Source organism: Phascolarctos cinereus, unplaced genomic scaffold (genome assembly GCF_003287225.1).
Source record: "Phascolarctos cinereus isolate Bilbo 61053 unplaced genomic scaffold, phaCin_HiC Scaffold_3;HRSCAF=262, whole genome shotgun sequence".
NCBI classification, from domain to species: Eukaryota; Metazoa; Chordata; class Mammalia; order Diprotodontia; family Phascolarctidae; genus Phascolarctos; species Phascolarctos cinereus.
In genome coordinates this window covers 133,632,163-133,652,883 of record NW_027555736.1, presented here as the reverse complement: position 1 = coordinate 133,652,883, position 20,721 = coordinate 133,632,163, and the positions used below count along the sequence as shown (strand labels likewise).

The 20,721-nt window shown below is 35.5% G+C and overlaps 1 protein-coding gene across 1 annotated transcript in view; it reads left to right on the top strand.

Annotated features, from left to right (window-relative positions):
* The window catches only part of ADAMTS17 (ADAM metallopeptidase with thrombospondin type 1 motif 17), a 485,504-nt gene that overhangs the window by 56,216 nt on the left and 408,567 nt on the right, over nucleotides 1-20,721 (top strand). Inside the window, exon 4 of the mRNA XM_020963836.2 lies at nucleotides 16,861-17,033. Within this exon, the coding sequence (XP_020819495.1) occupies nucleotides 16,861-17,033 (173 nt within the window). The remainder of the gene's footprint in view (nucleotides 1-16,860; nucleotides 17,034-20,721) is intronic.

Here is a 20,721-nt window from a genome sequence, read left to right as displayed (position 1 = left end):
AAAAATCTAGATTTTGCTTGAGGACCAACCTAACATCTCCCAATGCAGCTCATTCTACTTTTGGGTAGGCGTAATTATTAAATTTTTCCTTAAGTCAAGTTTAAATACTCTTCCTTTAACTTGTTCCTGTGGAGCCTAGATCTTCCTTCTGTAGTTAAATAGAACAAATATAAATCCCTGTTCCACAGGATATCCATTCAAATACTTGTTCTCAAGACAGCTATCATATCCCTTCTAAGTCTTCTCATATTTAAGTTCAACATCTACAATTCCTTCAACTGGTATGAATTCAAAACCTTTTCCCATCCTGTTGACTTCCTCTGGATACTCTCTAGCTTATCAATATCCTTTCCAACAGAGTAGCATTCCAGCTGAAGTCTGAGCAGGGTAGAATACAACTGGGACTCATCTCCCCTAGTCCTATGTCTTTTTCATCTCTTCATGTGGCCCAAGATTTAATTAGCTTTCTGGACTTCCAGATCACTGTGTTGACTGATACTGAACAAACTTCCCAGCCTCTATTTCTTTTTCAGAGAAGTGATACCCAATTATGTCTTCTCCATCTTGTATTTGTGAGGTTGACTTTTGGAACTTAAGCATAACATTTTACATTTATCCCTGTTAAATCCACTGGGCAAATCAAATCAAATTTACATTTATCCTCAGTAAATCCTCTGGGGCAAATCAGTGTCCAAGGCAACTATTTAAGATTATAAGTTGCCATAGAGGAAGTTTCCTCACCAAGAGTCCCATACATTGGAACTCTACAGGTCCAGACACAAAAATCTAATATTACTAGATTAAAATAAAATTTTTGCAACCTGTCAAGATCTTTAAAAATCCTGTCATCCACTATGTTAACTCTCCCTTTCTTCTTTGTGGAATTTGTATATTTGATAAGTATGCTATCAATACTTTTATCCAAGTTACTGATAAAAATATTAAAGAGTATATAGCCAAGTGTAAATCTTTGGGATAGAGGTCCCTTGAAGATCTCTTTCCAATGTGACATTGACATCACACAATTAATGACTACTTTTTTAAGTGTGTCCTCCTATTCAACCAGTATCAAAATAATTTAATTATACTATGATCTATCATACAGCTCTCCAACTTTTTCACAAAAATAGCATGAAAAACTTATCAAATGCCTTACCAAAATATAGGTAAATTATATTGGTATCATTCCCTTGATCTACCAGTTTACTAATGGTGTAAAAAAATTAGTTTACTCTAGCATGACTTGTTCTTTATGAAGCTAGGCTGGGGATCACTGCTTTCTTTTTGGATACTTACTTTAACAATATGTTCTAACAGCATACCAAAATTTCTGGGAGGCAGCTAAAACAGTCCAGAGAAGAAAAATTACATTCCTAAAAATACATGTTAACAAAAACAGAAAAAGACAAAATTGATGAACTGAATATGCACTTAAAAATAGAAAGCTAATACATGAACCTAAAATGAGCACAAAAGAGGAAAAATAGATAAATTGGAAGCAAAAATTAAAGAGTTTATAAGCAAACCTAAAATATGATACTTTGAAAAGACTTGCAAAGTTGATAAACTGATTAAAAATAAATTGGAAAATCAAATTAACAAAATGAGAAAGAGTTTGGTAACAAACTCAAAGAAAGAAAAGGAATCATTAGGATCTACTATATAGTTATATGCCAACAAAACTGAAGACTCAAAAGAAGTAGAGGGTTGCCTAAAAAAATATAAAATCTCCAAATTAAAAAAACATCAATTGGCTATCTTAAATAATCCAATCTCAGAAAAGGAAATTGAATTAGCTAAAATGGAATTATCAAAAGGAAAAAAAATTTGTGGTATAGGAAATTCTATCAAACTTTTAAAGAACAATTAATATTTATACTATAAAATTATTCTTAAAATCGAGAAAGAAAAATTGTATATGCTTGCTTTTTATACTCCTAACACCCAAATCAGGAAAGATGAAACAAAGAAACATAATTGTATTTTAGTATTTATTAAAGTCTATTGATTCAAAATTTTAAATTACTCCTTAGCAAAAGACTACCACAATTTATCCAAAAAAAATTATTCATTATGATTAAGTTGGATTAGTTGGATTAGGAAAAAATGATTTAACAATTAAAAACAATAACAATTATATTAAAAGCTAAGAAGAGCTGAAATGACAAATGAATTTTAAAAAAGCTTTTACAAAGTATAAAAGTGATTTATGATTTAAAAAAAAAACACCTAAAAAGTAAAGGCGTATAGAGATTTTTTTAGTAGGATAGAAAGAATCTCCACAACCAAAAGCTAAAAACATGTGTAATGAAAAAACACTGGAAGCTTTCCCGATATAATAAGAGTAAAGCAAAGATGTTCTCCTTCCCAACTATTATTTGACATAAATAGATTAAAACATTGATTAAGTGCTTACTCAGTTCCAATACTGTGCTAAATGCTGGTAATGTAAACACAAGCCAGAAGAATAATACCCTCCCTAAGCTCAAGGAGCTCACACTCTCTGAATGAGAATCTCCCCACCTCTATAAAGATAGTAATTTGTCTCTTCAATTATTTTAGCTTAATCTATTTTAAGGCATTCCTATTCCCATTAAATGATAAGGCCTTTTGTCCTCTCACCTTTAAGTCCTACCACCACTTCCTTTCCTCCCTTTCCCATTTTTCATCTCTTTCTCTAATTTTGGAGTCTTGTGTAACTTATTAAGTTTTTTCTTTCTTCCTTTTACCTAGTTATCTATTTCCCCCTCTTTTTTCTCTCATTTAAGTCAAGTAAAATTCTTCCTCTCCTCCCTTTCAACTTTTTTAATTAGTCTTTTTTATTACATTTTCTCTGCTTTTTTTTCCTAAATAAAAAGATTTCTTCCCTTATTCTCTTCATTATTTCTCTTCCCTTTCCATTAATTCTGGATTTTTATTCCTTGGCCCTTATAGTCATTTATTCCATCTTTAGTCTCTGTATTCCTAATAAAATTAAAGCTTTTAAAGTACCTATTTTGAGTTTCATCTTCTTTATAGTTTCTATGTCATTGCCTAAAAGATCTTATCCCCAATCCACCTTTTTCTGTTTTGCCTCACTCTAAGAACTGTGAATTCCTGCAGGAAGTAGAGAAGATAGAAATATTGACTTATGGTAGGAGTTTTCCTATTTCCTGATTGTACAGTTTATTACATTTATCCCTTCCACATTGCAACTTTCCTCATTGTGGTTTCAATATATCACAGGTCAGCATAAGACATTAAATGGAAATTTGGGGGGGGGGAGTTTTGTGGAAGCCACAGAGAACATGCAAAGGCCAGCAGATGACAAAGAAAAAGTTTAGAAACTCAGAAATGCATGAAATATATGAATAGTATGGTATAATATAAACATATTTTATTTTTTAATACCGTAATAATTCAGACTTCTCTGGTGTGAAGGGAGGGCCAGAACATTTTATGGAGATTTTCCAAATGGCAGAGGTGCTGTACTCTAAATCCCCTCAATATGGAAGAGATAACTGTACTACCCTTTCTCTCTCTCTTTTTTTTAACTATCCATGATAATCTCCCACCCTCCATTTGCCATGAAATCTCCTCTCTGAGTCCATGCCCTTACTCTCTTCTGATTGTTGGTTGCTTCTAAGAGCTTGGATTCCCTTTCTCCTGAAGAAGGATGAGTAGTGTCTCCAAATCCCAAATTCTTTCAGTTATTTCTGTTTAAGGGCCCTATCTTTTGCAGAATATCTTCCTCCACGGGAGTGTTCTTCAGTGGAATCTCTTATTGCCATTGAAATTATATTTCCTTCTTTCTTTACCCGGTTTCAATCTCGCCCTTTATTTTTTTGTCCATTCCCCTATATGCCTTTCTCCTAATAGACTATGGAGAGCTAGTTTCTCTTCATTGTTAATCTTTGACTTGATTAGGGTACATCACCTATTTCCCTCTATACCATCTTCCCTTCTCCCTTTTTACATGCCCTCTCATTCTGCAGTTTTGTGAGGTTTAGTCCTTTTATACTGTGTCCATGGTATTTCAGGCTTGTTCCTCCACCATTGCCACCATTTTGCTTTACTTCTTTCAACATTTCCTTCTGTACTTTCAGAAAAATTTTCCTAATTCTGTCTCAGTTGTTAATCCCATAGGTGTCTTTCTCATTTTAGTTCTGCCTCCTATTTTCTGGGGTAATTTATTTCATTACCTGGGTTTTCCTTGATTGTTCTAGTTCACGTTTCTTGTATTTCTATAGATTGAGATACTTGCAAAGCAAATAATCTTCCCAGGTCTGTTTTTCTTTGTAGGAATGCTTCAAATGCATTTTTTGAAATGATGATATATTTGCATTCACAATCACTTGTTCTCTCTCTTGTTTCTCTTTCCTCTGCAAGAGAGAGCTGATCCTGAGAGGTGTCATGGCAGTGTGTTACAAGGATTTGGGATAGTAAATACAAACACGTGGAGATGGGAGATGGAATATATGTGAAGACTAGAAAGAAGGCCATTTTATTCAAACAATAGAATGTAGGAAGGGAAGTAATGTGGAATAAGGTAATTGGGGCTAGGTTTCAAAGAATTTTAAAGGCTGAATTGAATAGATTATGTAATTTGTCAAGGCTAGTGACACAAACTGGTCAAGGATGGCTAGGTACTCTATCATTATCTCCTTCCTTATCTTAAGCATCAATCAACTCCCCATTATCCATTTTTGTTTGGTCCTTTCTGGTCCAAAAATCATTTTTTTTTTTGCAGAGGAAAGAGAAACAAAATAAAAATTAAGCAGATCAGACTTCCCTCTATCATTTTGACCTTTGCATGGCTGACATTAGTCTTAATAACATGATTTTATTCTTTTGTTTTCACTCTCTATTACCTTTTCTTCTTTTGATTTTCTCTAGATTTCTTTTACAAACCTAGGTTGAAGAATTCTCTCTGCATCCTACGTATCTTCTTATAGCTCCAATTTTTCTTCCTGACTAGAATTATTTCTCTTTCTGTTTTTAGAACTTCATTCTTGAGATCTTGCTATTATTCTTGGGCCGACATCACATTTAATGATGATGATGATAAGCTAACGTTAATAAAATACCTTAAAGTTTTCCAAGCACTTTACACATACTATATTATTTATTCCTCACAACAGCTCTGTGAAGAAAGTACTATTACAATCTCTATTTTATGGATAAGGAAACTGAGACTAAGCGTCTTGTGTCTTGCCGAGAGTAACACAGCTAGTAAGTTTCTGAGACATGATTCAAATTCTGATTTTCTTGACCTCATGTCTAGCACTCTTCCCACTATGCCACCTCACTATGGGATTTATATCTGTGGACTTATGTAGGAGATTCTAACCCTTTCTCTTCACTTTTTGAAATTTGCTGCCCTCAAATCTAGGTGCATGTCAGACTATGCCTGTCTTTCCTCTATTTTGCTATCATAGTTCAAAGATATAGTGGTCATCCCCCCTTCTCTCTAACCCCAATGTCACAACATTTCCATCATTTCTATTCTACCAACCAATTCCTTGTTGGTTAGAATGGAATTCAGAATAGAATTTCCCCTTGTTGGTTTCTCTACTTTTTAAAGGATTAAATTATTAAGGCAAATTAATAAATTACTAGTCACTGTGATTTGGGCAGATAGAGAGACCTTCAGCATTTATTATATTCAATTATATGGATAACTGAAGTCATCTTCATTATTTTATGATGCTTGCATGTCAGACAGGTTATCCATTTCCCAAATTAATGTATTAATTATTTCTAAGGTGGTATATAATATATCCCAATGACAAAGTAGCCTGCTTCTGCCATTACCGATCTTTACCCATATGTTCTCTACCATACTTTCCCCATCTAGTTCCTGGATTTCCATGGCTGTATCTTCTTAATATATAATGTTACTTGCATCTTGCTCCTTTTTTACCTATCCTATTCTTTTTGAATAAGATATGTCCTTTTAGAACCACTTTCTAGTTGTGAGGTTCATCCTACTGAGGCTCAGTGATATCCATAGGGGTAAAATTTGTCTGCTTAGTTTAAAATTTATCTGCTTTGATCTTGAATTCTACCTATACTTTGTGCATTGTATAGTTTGAGACATCTGAGGCCCATGGGTTCTATTCTTGGCTCCTTTCTTATATCTGCTGTCTTTGAACATGTGGCTGTTGCTAATATTATTCTTATTATTACCATCTTAGATTCTGGCATAGATTTTTTAAAAAGCCAAAAACCAAACCCTGGTATTTGGGAAATCAGTCTTTATATGACAGACTGTCTTACTCCTAGCCACTGCACTTCTTCTGCCTGGCAATCAGTCCCTCTTGTCATGTCCTTTTCTGAGAATCCCCTCATATCTGAAATCTTTACCTGGAAATGTCTTAACTAGAGGCTTCTTTCTTCCTAACTAATTCGGAACCTCTCTTCTCATTACATCAAAAGTTAGACACTAATTAGCTGCTCCTGAGTTGGACTTTTACTCTCTGTAAAATGCCTATACCTCTTCAGCTTTCCTGACCTACCATTATGAATGTTCCCCAATGGCCCACCCATTGAACTGACAAGGGCACAGTGTAGCGATGTACCAAGCCCTAATGACAGCTTTTGCAAAACCATTATGTTTTCCCTCCTTCTTCTTGAGCCTCTCTATTGATATCTCTGATTGCATATTTCCCTTTGCCTGACTGACCAACAGTAGTAATCAGCTACTGTCCAAATTTGAGGATATATGCTACTCTGTTTTTGAAGGGATAAGTTACTGCCCATTTTGGAGCTGGATGGTGCCCCAGTATCATCCCTTTGCCCACCTTGCCACCCTTACTGTGCTCAAAGTCCAGGCCATCCCTGGGTAAGCCAAGCAACTTTCCCTTAAACACTCAAAATAAAAGGGCCTTGTTGCTTTTAGCATTGACTGTTTTGCTTAATTCTTTTGCAAAACTCCTTTTAAATTAGAGTTGCAGACCACATTAGATTTTTGACATTTTAGCTACTCTCTATGATTCATAGATATACATAGCAGTTTTTTCTTTCTCCCTTGCTGATATTTGTAATAGGCAAGGTGAACATATTTTTACCAGCCTTTCTTAGGTGCACTTCATCCCTGGTCAGTGGTCTATTGTTCCTAACCCAGAAATATGAATTACATTCTCAGACATCATATTTTTAACCAGCTGTTCACTTTCGCAAAACAAAGGCCTCTCTTTATACTTATTATTTTTAATAGACAACATCTGTGCCCCTAACATCTTCAGTTTCCTTCTTAATATTGTAATCTTTAGTAATGTTTTCTGAGATCCTTCTGACTATATCAGTTGTGCCTATTTGATTGACTAGAATTGGGTAGTATTCATCTTGTTTGACAAGTCTTGGGAGGTTCTCTGTTATATTTTGGATAAATGCCCTGGGAAGATGACAGATCTCTCTTGTTATTATCAGATCAATAAATAGCTGCCTTGATTTGCCTCTTAATAGATGCCGTTTTGTATCCATTAAACTGTTGAAATATTAAACCACCAATTCTCAAAGGATCACAAAAGTGATGCATTCTGCACTGGACTATAATCCTTCGTGGGACCAAAAGGGTTAATATTAGAGAGGAATTGGCTCTCTTCTTCTCCATTGGGCATTTTTCTTACAATGGCCCCAGATGATGTTGCTTTTTAGAATGGTAACCATCGTCAGGGGAAAGTTAACCTTTGTCAATAGCAATCAAAAATGCAATATTGGTTTTTTATTAGATTTTGTTCATAAATGTTGGCATTCATGTTAAAAGTGATAACCCAACATTTGTTGGATAAGGTGAGGTAGTTGTTGCTGGACCTGTTGAGAGAATGGAGAGATCCATTTGCCAGCATTTGATGAAGTCATCCCTTAGGAAACTGGCAAAGTAAGAATGAGACTTTATTACCCTCCATTCTTTACCCATAGCCAATTTGATTTCATCTATGTATGTTTTAGAAGGGATAATTGTTCTTGATGAGTTACTGTCTAGAATATATTTCTAGGTGTGGACTCCTTGACAGCCCAGATGCTGTTTGTTTTCATAGGAAATGGGCTGATCTGGGGATAAGGATGCTGAAAATGTGGGTTGTTCCAATTAGAACTAATGTATAAGGCACAAGAGTTAAGACAAATACAAAATAATTTAACACCAAATGCTTGCACTTTAGGGAAGCTTTTTATTTTTCCATCTGGAGGTTTTTCTTTTCTAGTTTAAGATTGTATTTTGTGTGCATCCCCCCTAGCAATATATTTTGGAGTCAAGACTTTCTAATAAAATATAAATAAAAAACAATTTGCCTTGGGACAGACATTCTGGAAAGCAGTTTGGCATTAACCTAAAAAAAAGTGATTGATATACCTCTATCCTTTGACCTAGAGAGCTCACTGCTTGTCATAAACCTGAGAATGTTGCAGGCAGAAAGAATGGTCTCATATTCACCAAAATATTCATAGTGGTACTTTGTATGGTAGCAACAATACTGGAAACAAAGTAGAGGCTCATTGATTGGGAAAAGTGACTAAATAAATTGTAGTAAATATTGCTTTGTAAGAAATGATGAATACAAAGAATTTAGAAGATAGGAAGACATAGGAACTGGAGTACGGTGAAATAAGCAGAAGCGGGAGAATAATTTTCACAGTGTAAACATATGCAAAAAAAACCCCCAACAAACAAACCTCTGAGAAATTATATTGAACAAACTTAGCACAAAGAGGAGAGTTGAGAAAATGAGCCTTCTTCCTTTCCTGGCATTGGTAGGGGGTCTATGCACATGCAATATTGTGTATACTGTCAAGCAGCGAATATTTTGGTCTATTTTGCTGAACTAATTTCTGACCCCTTTTTAAATCTTTGCTATGAGGTAGTTCATTGTGTAGGGGAAAGATGAGAGAGATTCATAATTGAAGGTAAAAACAAAAACATCAATAAAAATTAGACAAATTTTAAAATAATGATTTTTTAAAATTGACAATGATTCTGTCTTGGCTTCTGTATTATGGGGGGTCTACAATTGCAAACAGAAAAGGTTGTATCTTGATTTCCATATTTCTGTGCAGTGCTCCCTGTGGCTCTGAAATTTTTATTATTCAATAATTCTAAAGTACTGAATAGTAATTTTAGTATTATGAAAGTGCATAATCAGGAATACTTTGTCATTGCCAAACTTGAAATGCACTTTCTGGTGTTAATTGTAAAAACGATACCAAGGAAGTCTTTCATTCAAGGAGGGGGTTAAGGAAAGAGCTAGGCTCTGTCCTGGGAGTTTGGTTTCATCTGTGTTTTGTTATATAGGCAAGGTAATCAGTCTGTCCTCTTTTCCACAGGTGGTGGATATGAATGATTACAAATTACAACGTGGAGTTGCAGCTGTTAGTCTTTGGTAACTCCCTAAATTGGCAGCTCTCCAGTCCTGAATAAAATTTAATATTTTATTCTGGAGTCTAAAATGGAGAACTTGCAATGTTCTGAATTTGGCAAATTGAATGTTTTGGTTTTCACTGTTTTTCAAGTAGCCATTTATAATCCACAGATGTTACAATAAAACATTTCTCACTGGATATGTTTATGTAATTTAGAGAAGAAAAGATAAAAATTATATGGCCTTCTTTTGCTATTTGGAAAATTTTCTAAAAAGGATGGAAGTGGATAACTTAGGCCAAATTTATTTGCATAACATTACTGGGATAGCTGTTGGACAGAGAGGGAGAGAGAGAGAGATTGATTAATTGACTGATTGATTTTTGTAAATGGGTAAGAACTTCTGCTTTAAAGATAAACATGACTATATAATATTGATGCCCATGTCGTTTTTAGATGGCAAGTGAGCAGCTAAGAATGTTTCTTGTCTCAGTCTGTGAATTAGAAATAGTGAAGTAGAGGAAACAAATTATACTGAAAGCACCTTCATAATTATTTACATATTTTGATGGATCTGTGATCCCACGAGTGTGGGCACAACATTTGACTCTGTAGATTGCAACCCTTCTGTCTCTTCTCATCACGTATGATCCTGTATCATCCACTGTCATTGGCAAATATTCATTGTTAAAAAAGATGGGCATTTGTGTCAGGGAGCAGCTTGTGACCACTGACAGTGGTATATAATTTCCAGAATGTATTTTACCTTACTCTCTTCCTCTTATTAATTTCCGTTGCTAGTTTGTGACTCATGGAGCTACCATGACTGTCCAAATCCTGATAAGTTTTGGTTACCTCATGTATAAAATGAGGGGGTTGAACTAGTGTTTTTCTGAAGTTTCTTCCTTCTTTAAATCTGTAAGTCTATGATAAGAATAGTTAGCATTTATATGGCACTTTAAAATTTGCACAGTGCTTTATATATGTTAATATAATGGCCCTGGGAGCTGATGCACAGAAATTTTAAGTGCACTTATCCAGGGTCATGTAGTTGGAGAATAGTGAGAAGATTCAGAAATTAGCAGTGGTTACAAATCAGGGCTTGATTTATTGTTTTATTGATTTTTGAGAACAGAGGTGTCAAACAGAATCAGATTAAAATGTAATTGTGAAATGTTTAACAAAATAAATTAAAAAAAACTAGACTATCTATCAATAAAGTTAATATGAGGTTTTCTAAGTCAATGTGTAGCCTGCAGGGATCCTTAAGTACAGTTTAACAGACTGTTTCTACTTGAATTTGGCACCACTGAAAGGGATAGAGAAAACATTTATAATTCAGAAGCAACAAAAGAGAGAGAAATCCTGTTCAAAATAATTTCAAACTACATACAATATTTGATTGTTAATCTACCAAAGCACATTAAATTCTTGTATAGATTTAGTTACAACAATTTAAGAAGGAAAACAAAATAATTCGGAGATACTTGGAAGATCTGTATCTGTATGACACAAAGTGAAGAAAGCAAAGCTAAAATAAAATACAGGCAATGACTATAAATCAGACAAATTAAGACAACACCAAACAAAGATACTCTAGTCAGATTCAATGAAAATCATAAATACCAAATTATTAAAGTTTTAAAAAATGTATTTTCTGTTACCAAATGAAGAATGACAAGAGTGGGAAGGGATATGTACTATCAGACACAATTCTTTGTTAAGTGGTTTTACTTAGCTGCTTGAGGGAAGAAATTTTGTGTTTGTTGCAACTGTTTGTGAAAAAATCTAATACCAATAGACTTAAAAAACAAAAATAAGGCAAACCAAAATAAGATGATAACGTTTAGAAAAGTAGCTAAACTTGACCCAATATACATAGGAGAAATCCTTGCTGTAGGCAACACAATTTTAAAAGCCTTTAGAGATGAAGTTGGAAGCCATATCACAAGGGATTAAGAAGAGAATGATAGGAGAAAAAGTGGAGGCGATTATTGTAGACAGCCTTTTCCAAGAGTTTAGCTACAAAGGGCAATAGAGACATAGGATGATAGTTGGTGGGGTTGAAAGGATCAAGTGAGGTTTCTTTCTTTCTTTCTTTCTTTCTTTCTTTCTTTCTTTCTTTCTTTCTTTCTTTCTTTCTTTCTTTCTTTCTTTCTTTCCTTTCCTTCTTTTGAAAATGGAGGAGGCATGGACATGTTTGTAGGCAGTAAGGGAAAGATTGAAAAGAAATGATAGAGTGGGGGGTGACAGAAGGAACAATGTGTTGGTGGAGACAAGATGAAATGGGATCATTTTTGTAGATGAAGGGGTAGATCTTGATAAAGGGTAAGGCCACTTCATGTGAGAGAGGAATGAAGGAGGAAATAGTGACAGGAGACATTTAAGTTACAGGAGATGAGAAAGAGAAAAGGAGAGTTCATAGCAAATGGCCTAAATTTTTCTGTAAAATATGTGGCAAAGTTCTCATTTGAGAGAGTAGGGAAAGGAGAAGCCATGGGAGGTTTGAAGAGGTATGAAAAAATTTGGAGAGTGGGATAGTAGGTTGATAAGGGAAGAATTGCCTAGCAGCAGTGAGAGCCCAATAGAAGTTGTAACATAGATAACATGACCCTGTCAGAATGATTGTGTGATTTTCTCTGTCTTCATTCAGCAGCACATGGGTAAGAGGAATGAAGGCTTGTTACTAGTGGTCAGACCTCAGGGCTGTCTCAACTTCCCATGTTAGGGAATTCACATTCCCTGTCCCAAGTAACTTCTGAGGGAAAAAGATTAGTTTAATCTGGATGCCACCCTCTCTCCTTTGGGCCTGGTATACCATATGTGCACTGGCACTCTGTCCCAGTTTCCTCCTCTGTTCTTTAGTTCTCTGCATGAGCATTGCTGCCTCAGGCTGAGTATACCTCCTACTTCTCATACCTCCCTTTCTTCTGCAAGTGGGTCAGAAGAGTTGAGGTCTACTGCGTATTATCACAATTCAGTTGGTTAGAGCAGGTGCAGAGTGTGCTGGCAGAGACTTCAGTAACATCAGGGAAATTCCCAAGTGTATCCCACAGCTCAAGCAGAAGGGTCAGGTTGCATGACCTGATAGAGGATGAGGATTGGTCAGGAGCATGGTCTTTTTGCATAGTTGTTTAGAAGGGAAACCATAAATGATTGAATGAAAAGTCATTTATTTAGTGATTCATGTGTGGCAAGCACTGTGCTAATCACTGAGCATACAAATAAATATCAAATAGCCCTTTCCCTTAAGGAGCTTACATTCTAAGGAGGAAACAATACACATAATAGAGTGGTGTGTGAGGTTCATGGGCAGAGACACAGGGGAGTAGATTGAGACACCTTCCCCAAGAAACAATCACAGAGTTCACCTAGTTAGATTCAAGAAATTGAAATGGGGATGGGATATGGAATGGTAGCTGGTGTGCAGATGTTGGTAGTGTGGTCAAGCGTGGCTGGAATCTGGGCTAAGATGTAGTGAATTATTGAGGTAACTACCAGTCAGCATGGTTGAAGAGGACCTAGAGTTCTAAACATGAAAGGGTTAAGTTCTCCAGGGCTTGGTGTCTACATTGGACAGTATAGTGGCTAGTATGGCAAGGTACTATTATTGAAGCCAGGCTTGGTTAGTATCTTCAAGAGTTCTATTGCATGACTAAAACAACAACCAATCAGCATATAGAACCCCAGGCAGGAAAAAAAAAATTGTCTTTGCTATCCAGCAGAAATTTTCTGTTCCTTCCAGATTTGATGACTCAATTCATCCAAGCACGGAGACCCTGTGTTAGTTCAGAGAGCCTGATTTGGGATATGGCCTATGTATTGATTTCCTTTATGCTCAAGGATTATATTAATGACTCTGATCACTATTCATATGTCTAAATGTGGCTAAAAATGCCCCTATGATTTTATATCTCTTTGTGCTCTCCTTGGCCAGTTATCACATTCTGATTATTATGTTCGTCTGTGCATCTGTCTCATGAGCCTTTTCCCCTGCCACTCAAGAATAGAGACTGCCTTATGCTTGATAATTTATGTTTGTTGAATGAAGTCATAATTTGTAAAAATTACTGCTGTTTATGCCTGTGCCAATTCTTTTTTTACTCTGCCAGATACTTTTGCTTGAAAAAAAAATCCTCTCTCTAGTTCTCTTCTCCTCACCCCCTAACTCCTAAAATAGACACCTTAGATAATGGTATGGAAGAGAGTGGGATGGTCATGGCTTAAGGAAAATTGGATAGAATAATTGGAAATAAGGCAAGTTAAGGAGATTGATGAGAGCATGTATATACCAAAGTAGCTACAAATTCATTTATATGCATGTTCTTCTCCATGCAGTCTCCAGGTATTGACATCTGGGACTTGGGTGATTGGTCTAGCTGGTAGACATATTAAGGCCCCTGAAGTCCTATTATGGATTTGCCTTATCTTGTCAAATATTTTCCCCTTCATGCTTATGCTTTTTACGTTTGATCAGATGATGTATCTTTTTGCTACTTTAAAGCAATTTTTTGAGTTAAAAAAGAAAGCACAAATCACCACAATCTTCTTATGGCCCATTTATTAATTATGTAGTAGATAGGAGTTTTTATTTTTTGACTAAGGGTTGAATGAGTGTAGGCTAATGATCAGAGCAGAAAAGAACAATGTTCATACTTGTGAATTATAATAATAGTAACTAGCATTTTTATGGTTCTTTAAAGTTTGCAAAACACTTTATAAATATTTTATTCTCACAGCCACCCTGGAAGGTAGGTGTCATTTTTTCCCCCATTTTCCAGCTGAGGAAAATGAGACAAGCAGAGTTTAAGTGACTCGATGAGGGTACTGTGGCTGGTAAGTATCTGAAGTCAAATTTGAACTGAGGTCTTCCTGTCTTCAGGTCTAGCACTCTGTCCACTGCAAATACTAACTTCCTATTTTCATTCTATTTTAACTGTTTCACTTTTGTCTTTGTTTCCTTACCACTTAGCACAAAACCTATAACATGTTAGCCACTTAATAAATGTGTGTTGATTGATTGACTTAAATTCCAAAGGCTAAATGATAGTTTGTTTATGTTAATAACAGGAAAACTAGAGTTCGAATCATTCCTCTGACACATATGCGCTGTGTGACCTCAGGCAAGTCACTTAACATCTTACAGATAAGTAGCCTGTTTGCTCAGTTGTTTTTCAGTCATGCCTGACTCTTCGTGACCCATTTGGCATTTTCTTGGCAAAGAAACTGGAATGGTTTGCCCATTTCCTTCTCCAGCTCATTTTACAAATGAGAAATGCCCAGGGTCACACAGCCGGTAAGGATCTAAGACTAGATTTGAACTCAGGAAGAAGAGTCTTCCTGACCCTCATCCTGGCACTCTATGCACTGCACCACCTAGCTGTCCTAATAAAATCACAGGTCTGGAACAAAGATGTAAAAATCTAAGCTAAGACACAATCAACTGGTTTTGATGAGAGTATAGTCCAGGGCTTTCCTGCCAGGATGGAAATTGGGCAGTATTTGACTAGTAGGCATTTGGAATAACTTTGTAGAATATAGAATTGCTGTATTCTTGGGGCACAAATGTTGAAGCTGACTGATTTTTAAAAAGTTTGACTGTTTGTTCGATCAGGCAAACTGAAGGTTGATACTTGATAGATCCAATTTGAGGCCAGAAAAAGAGAAGGTAAAAATAGGAGACAAGATCCCATACCAAAGCTAGCAAACTGAGTAGGGCTGGAGTCAAGGTTGGATGATAAGACGTACAGATAGAGACATGATCATTGAATGATCCGGGGAGAAAGAAGTTGGTTTAAAATCTGAAAAAAACAGCTGAGGTGTCTTCTAGATGGATGAGTTTCTGACTGAGAGGCATTATGGGAAGTACCACTTTTTAATAAGTGGCTCAAGGACTTGAGGGAAACCTGTCTTTAGATGAGACAGTCTTCCTTGGTTTTAAAGCACAGGTGGCTATGATTTTATAGAAGATGGGAAAATATGCTAAGACTGAATGAGCATAACTTGCCTTGAATTCTTAGGCCTTTATTGTCTTACTGTATGAAATAAGAATAGGTAATGAGAAGGATTAACCCAAATGATATCATACTTTATGCCATAACCAGAGCTGTTGCGTTAGGAAAATGCTGAGTGTGATTAATATTAAATGAGGTAATTGTGAGATTCAAACAGTTTTGTGGAATTAAAGAAATTTCATTAATAGATTATCATGCTTTTTCATGAATCTCCATGAATACTGGCCTATTATCAGAATACAGTCTGATAGATTAAACAGTTAACTTGAAGTTAACATCAAGTTTAAGGTAGAGACAATTTATTAACTCAATGGTGGTTCTTCCCTGCTATGGAAAAAGCAAGCTGGGCATGGTGGAACATGCCTGTAAGCCCTGCTTCTGGAGAAGCTAAGGCAGGGGGATCACTTGAGCTTGGGGGCTCTGAATTGCAGTTTGCCAAGCTGATTGGGTGTCTGCACTAAGGCCAGTATCAATATGGTGAGCCTTTGTGAGTGAGGGTTCTGAAGGTTACCTGAGGCAAGGTGAACCAGCTGTGGTCAGAAATAAGCAGGTCAAGTCTCCTCTGCCTATATCAGCAGTGGAATTGGGCCTCAAGTAGCTGCTGCATTTCTCACCTAGCTAAGATAGGGAGACCCAGTCTCAGGGGAAAAGGAAAGAAAAACAAGAAAAAGAAGAATTCAGTCTTTCATCTTAAGTAGTACATATATATATATATGTATATATATATATATATATATATATATACACACACACACACACACACACACACACACACACATATGTATATATATATACACACACATATATGTATATATACACACATATATGTATATATATACACATATATGTATATATATATATATACACATAATTATTTCATTACATTTTTGTTATATTTTTTCTTTGAATGTATTACTTTTGTGCTATTCAGCATTTATGATTTTCCTTTTTATGACCTTCCCAGAATAGTTGTTTTAGTTGGTTTGGTTGTCATGCCTCTTCACAGGTATTCTATGCTATAAAATTGACAAGATTAGCAGCTGTAACATTTTGCAAGTTGAGTGTCATTGAGCAGTGTCTTCATCAAATAATTTTCAATCATTCTCCACCTGGGCCCTTAGTCCCTCCCACCCCCTTTTTTGAACCATGGAGACATTGTTTTTCAAGAATTGCAGACACAATTTCCACTTTCTAGAACTGCTTTGATAGTAAGGCTGTCTGTGTGTTAGTTCAATTTAAACTCATTGGAGTTTATTTTCACTCTTCTTCTTTTTGTGTGTGTGTGTGTGTGGTGTGTGTGTGTGTGTGTGTGTGTGTGTTTCTCTCCTTTAGTTGAACGTATAGAGTTGTAGCACTAATTATTCCTTGGCTATATTGCTTTGAAGATTGTTTTTAGCTTAGATGTCAGTCTAAAGGTGATTTCACTGGAAGTAGCATTACACAAATTTCTGTGGAGAGACTTGTCTGATAATTTTGAAAAAGTCTCTTAAACATCTACTTTTTTTCTAGAAAAGAAGAAGGCAAAGAAGAGCAAAACCACTAGTGACTGGAGAGAGCGAAGGAATGCCATTAGACTCACCAATGAGTATACTGTGGAAACACTGGTTGTGGCTGATGCTGATATGGTCCGATATCATGGTGCTGAAGCTGCACAGAGATTCATCCTCACTGTGATGAACATGGTAAGATCTCAGAGTCCTAGCTTTTCTTTGTTCCAGTGGTTTATGTTGGAAAATCTTCTATCTTCTTGTCATTATTGTATTGCCATGCTAAAGGAAGGAGTACAGGATGCAGTGTATTCTGAAAGATCCCTACCCTTTTAGTCAGGATTTCTAAGAGGGACAGTTCATGGTACTTAATGCTGGAGGCCTTTAGCAGTATCAGTTCCAATTCAAAATTCCTGGAGAATTTATCTTTGTTGTATCTATGTTGGTGAGCCCGGGTGCAGTTTAACAAAGAGATTAATTAAAAGTGACATTTTAGATCTGGAAGAATCTAGTCCCTTGTTTTATGTAAGAGGAAATTGAGACCAAGTTCTCTTTCTGTCTAAAGAGAGCCTCTGTTGGTATGGCTCATTCTTTTGGATGAAATCTCAGCTGTTGTTGAGGGCCTTGGCTCAGCCTATACAGGGCTGCCCACTTGATTTCTATAACTTCTCACCACATCATTGAATACATATCAGTCTATTTCTTTTGTCACTTAACCTTGGATCTAGGCTCATTTTTTGACTTGAGGTCATACTGCCACTAAATGATAGAGCTGGAGCTAGATAGCAGATCTCTTGACATATGACATATTCACCTCTTTCACTATTCTACAAAAGTAAACTTCATCCATAATTAATTAAGCTGCATTATGGTTTGAATGCCTGAAGTGAGTTTGTTATTTATAAAATGAGTATTGTTTGTTTAATTAATTTAACACTGATAACTAACATCAGTAATAGTGCTTTGAGGTTTGCAACGACTCGTTGAAACAGTCATTACGTATATTATTTTCCTCATTTTATAGAGGAAGATAGTGAGGCTCAGAAAGGGCATGACTTGCCCAAGGCCACACAATTAGCAAATTTCAGATTTGGGATTCAAAATTGGGTTTTTCACGATTCTTTACCACTTTTTCCAATATATCATACTATTTCCCAATACAATGTAGATTCTCTTCTTTGTGATATGTACTTTGAGATTTTCATAAATATCAGATTGTCTTTGGTTACATTCATATGTAACAAGCTTAACGTTCTTTAAAGTTAAGGTTGATTCTGGAGTACTTTGAAAACAGGCTTCTTTCAATGGAGTTACTGTGTGTGAAGCTTAGTTCACTTTTGAGAAGCTCTTTTTTTTGCTGCCTTTTTTTTTTTTTGGCTAGGCGATGGGATTAAGTGACTTGCCCAGGGTCACACAGCAGGTAAATATCAAGTGTCTGAGGCCAGATTTGAGCTCAGCTCCTTCTGACTCCAAGGCTGGAGCTCTGGAGCTCCATCCACTGTGCCACCTAGCTGCCCTGGCTCTTTATATTTTTTTAAGCAACAATTCAAATTGTAAGATAAACTTGAACCAATTACTTAATTTCAAGATGTAGTGTTCAGTACAATATGGCGGCCTAGGAAGCTCTACCTTATAAATTTGTATTCTCTGAGGGTCTCATCAGCCTTTAATGATGCTTAGCACTGTTTTCTAAAAAGAAAAGAAAAGGCATTTTCCTTCATTTGCACAAATTCAAGTATAACTCTGTGGTATAGTTAATGATAGGATTCCAGTGCAAGGTTCTTCACAAATGAAATACCAGAGAGGAACTAACAGCAGGTAGCAATTCTCTAGACCTTTCATTTGTGGGTAATTTATTTTCTGTACTTGCTTAATTCTATTTTTAAAGTTGTCCTAGGGCATAGGTATAACGTATAAACAGTTATTATGGTAAGTAAAACAGCAAAGTGAACATATAATTAAGGCTATCATATTTATTCATATAATTTCCACACTTTATGGTAGGCAGTGACTTAACTGTTAAAGTGGGGGGGAAGGAGCAGAGAAGATGTGGGGTGATGTTTCCCCTGCTGATCTGTCTCTATGAGCAGCAGCAGAGTCCCAGATCTCTTTTGGGCAAATCACTTAACCTCTCTCTGATTCAATTTCCTTATCCATAAGATGGAGTCTAACTAAGTGATCTCTAAAATTCCTTCTATTTCTAAAATTTAGGATTTTATGAGTTCCTGAAGCTAAATATGAGAAATTGATAAAAAGCATGAACACTGATTAAGCATGCTTCCATTTGCTTACAACAAACTGGCTTCAATTAAACACTGTTCACCTTAAAATGCTATGAAAAATTCTTTAGAGTAGCAATTCGTTGCCTTTTTTGTGTCATAAAGTAAGTTAAAGGGAACACCTATAGTGTTATTTTGTTTAATAATTATTTTATTTGATTCTTACAAAAGCCCTATGAGACAGGTAGTGAAGTGTTACCTTTGACATTTATTGAAGCCTGTGGATTCTTTTTCAGAATAATTGTTTAAAAACTCACAACTAAAGGCATGTTAAATTTCAGCCAGAGGTTAGTGAAAATAAAAATGTAACTTTTTATCATCCAAGTTCATGGATTTCCTGAAATCTGTGGATCCCAGGTTAAGAAGCCCTCCTTTAGAGTCTCAAGATCATCTTTACTAATTGAATACATAAATGCAGAGATAGATCGAGATGTAGGCATGAGTCTGAGATATAACCTGGTGATAACCTATAAGAAAAATGTGTTTTGATGATTAATAAAGTAAAGAAAAACCAACATTTTCATGCATCATGCCTTTGATGTTTACTAATTCTGTGACCATGGACATGTCATTTAATCACTCAGCTTCAGCCTTAGTAACTATTTACTAAATTAGAAATGGGTCATTATCTTTTGTGTGAAATCACAGATACTTAATATGTTAATGAAATTTATTATAATGACAAATCACTTACATGTGAGGTCTTGGGGTTTTCCGGACTAGGGGAAAGTGAAGAAGGCTCTATTCCTTAATTTTTACAATAAGCGTGAAAAACATTTACTTTCTGACAATGGTATTTTTGTAAGAATTTTTTTATTCATAGTCATTGAAGTTTAATAAAAATCCATATTGAATCATTTTGCCCAGTAATTTGGTGAAACAAAAGAATTCCATTTTTAAGGATTCTAACTGTTGCTGTGTTAGAAAAACATTCTACTTGACATTTAAAAATATTCTTTTAAACTAAGGAGTAAAAGAGTGGTAGTGATTTAAGTTTATATTCATAGTTTTTAGCAGCTGTGCCCAAGAATCTTGTCATTAGGGCAGAATTCTCTTGAAACAACAAGCATAAACATGAAGCAGTGATCCCCTGAATGTTATCCAAAAGACAAAATGTTTCATGTGGGCTTTCAGGAATAAGAGTGGTTTTCTCTTTGGATTTTTATGCCTGTAGTAGTAGATGGTAGCATATTTCCAAATTCATTTTGTGGAAAGCTAATGTAAACAACCATCTTACTTCAAAGTAAATATGGTCTCCAGTACACTCTCCAACTTTCTTTGTACTTAGATAATGAAGGTAAGAACAAAGGCGGAAAAACTTTCCTCTTGTGTTGAAATATAAGCATATTTAATATTATGTTAAAAATAGATCAACTTTTCATTTTTCTTTTTATGATATTGTTATTAGTTAAAGCTGATGAAATTCACTATGTAGCTCTATATCTCTATTTTCAATATATTTTATAGCTGTCATAATTTAAACCAGTTTTAGCCATGGATGCAATAGAAAGAGCTCTAAAAGATAACTTGGTAAACTGGCATACCATACTCTATAATATAAACAGAGATGATAATGGATATAAATTTTCTATCTTACAGAGCTG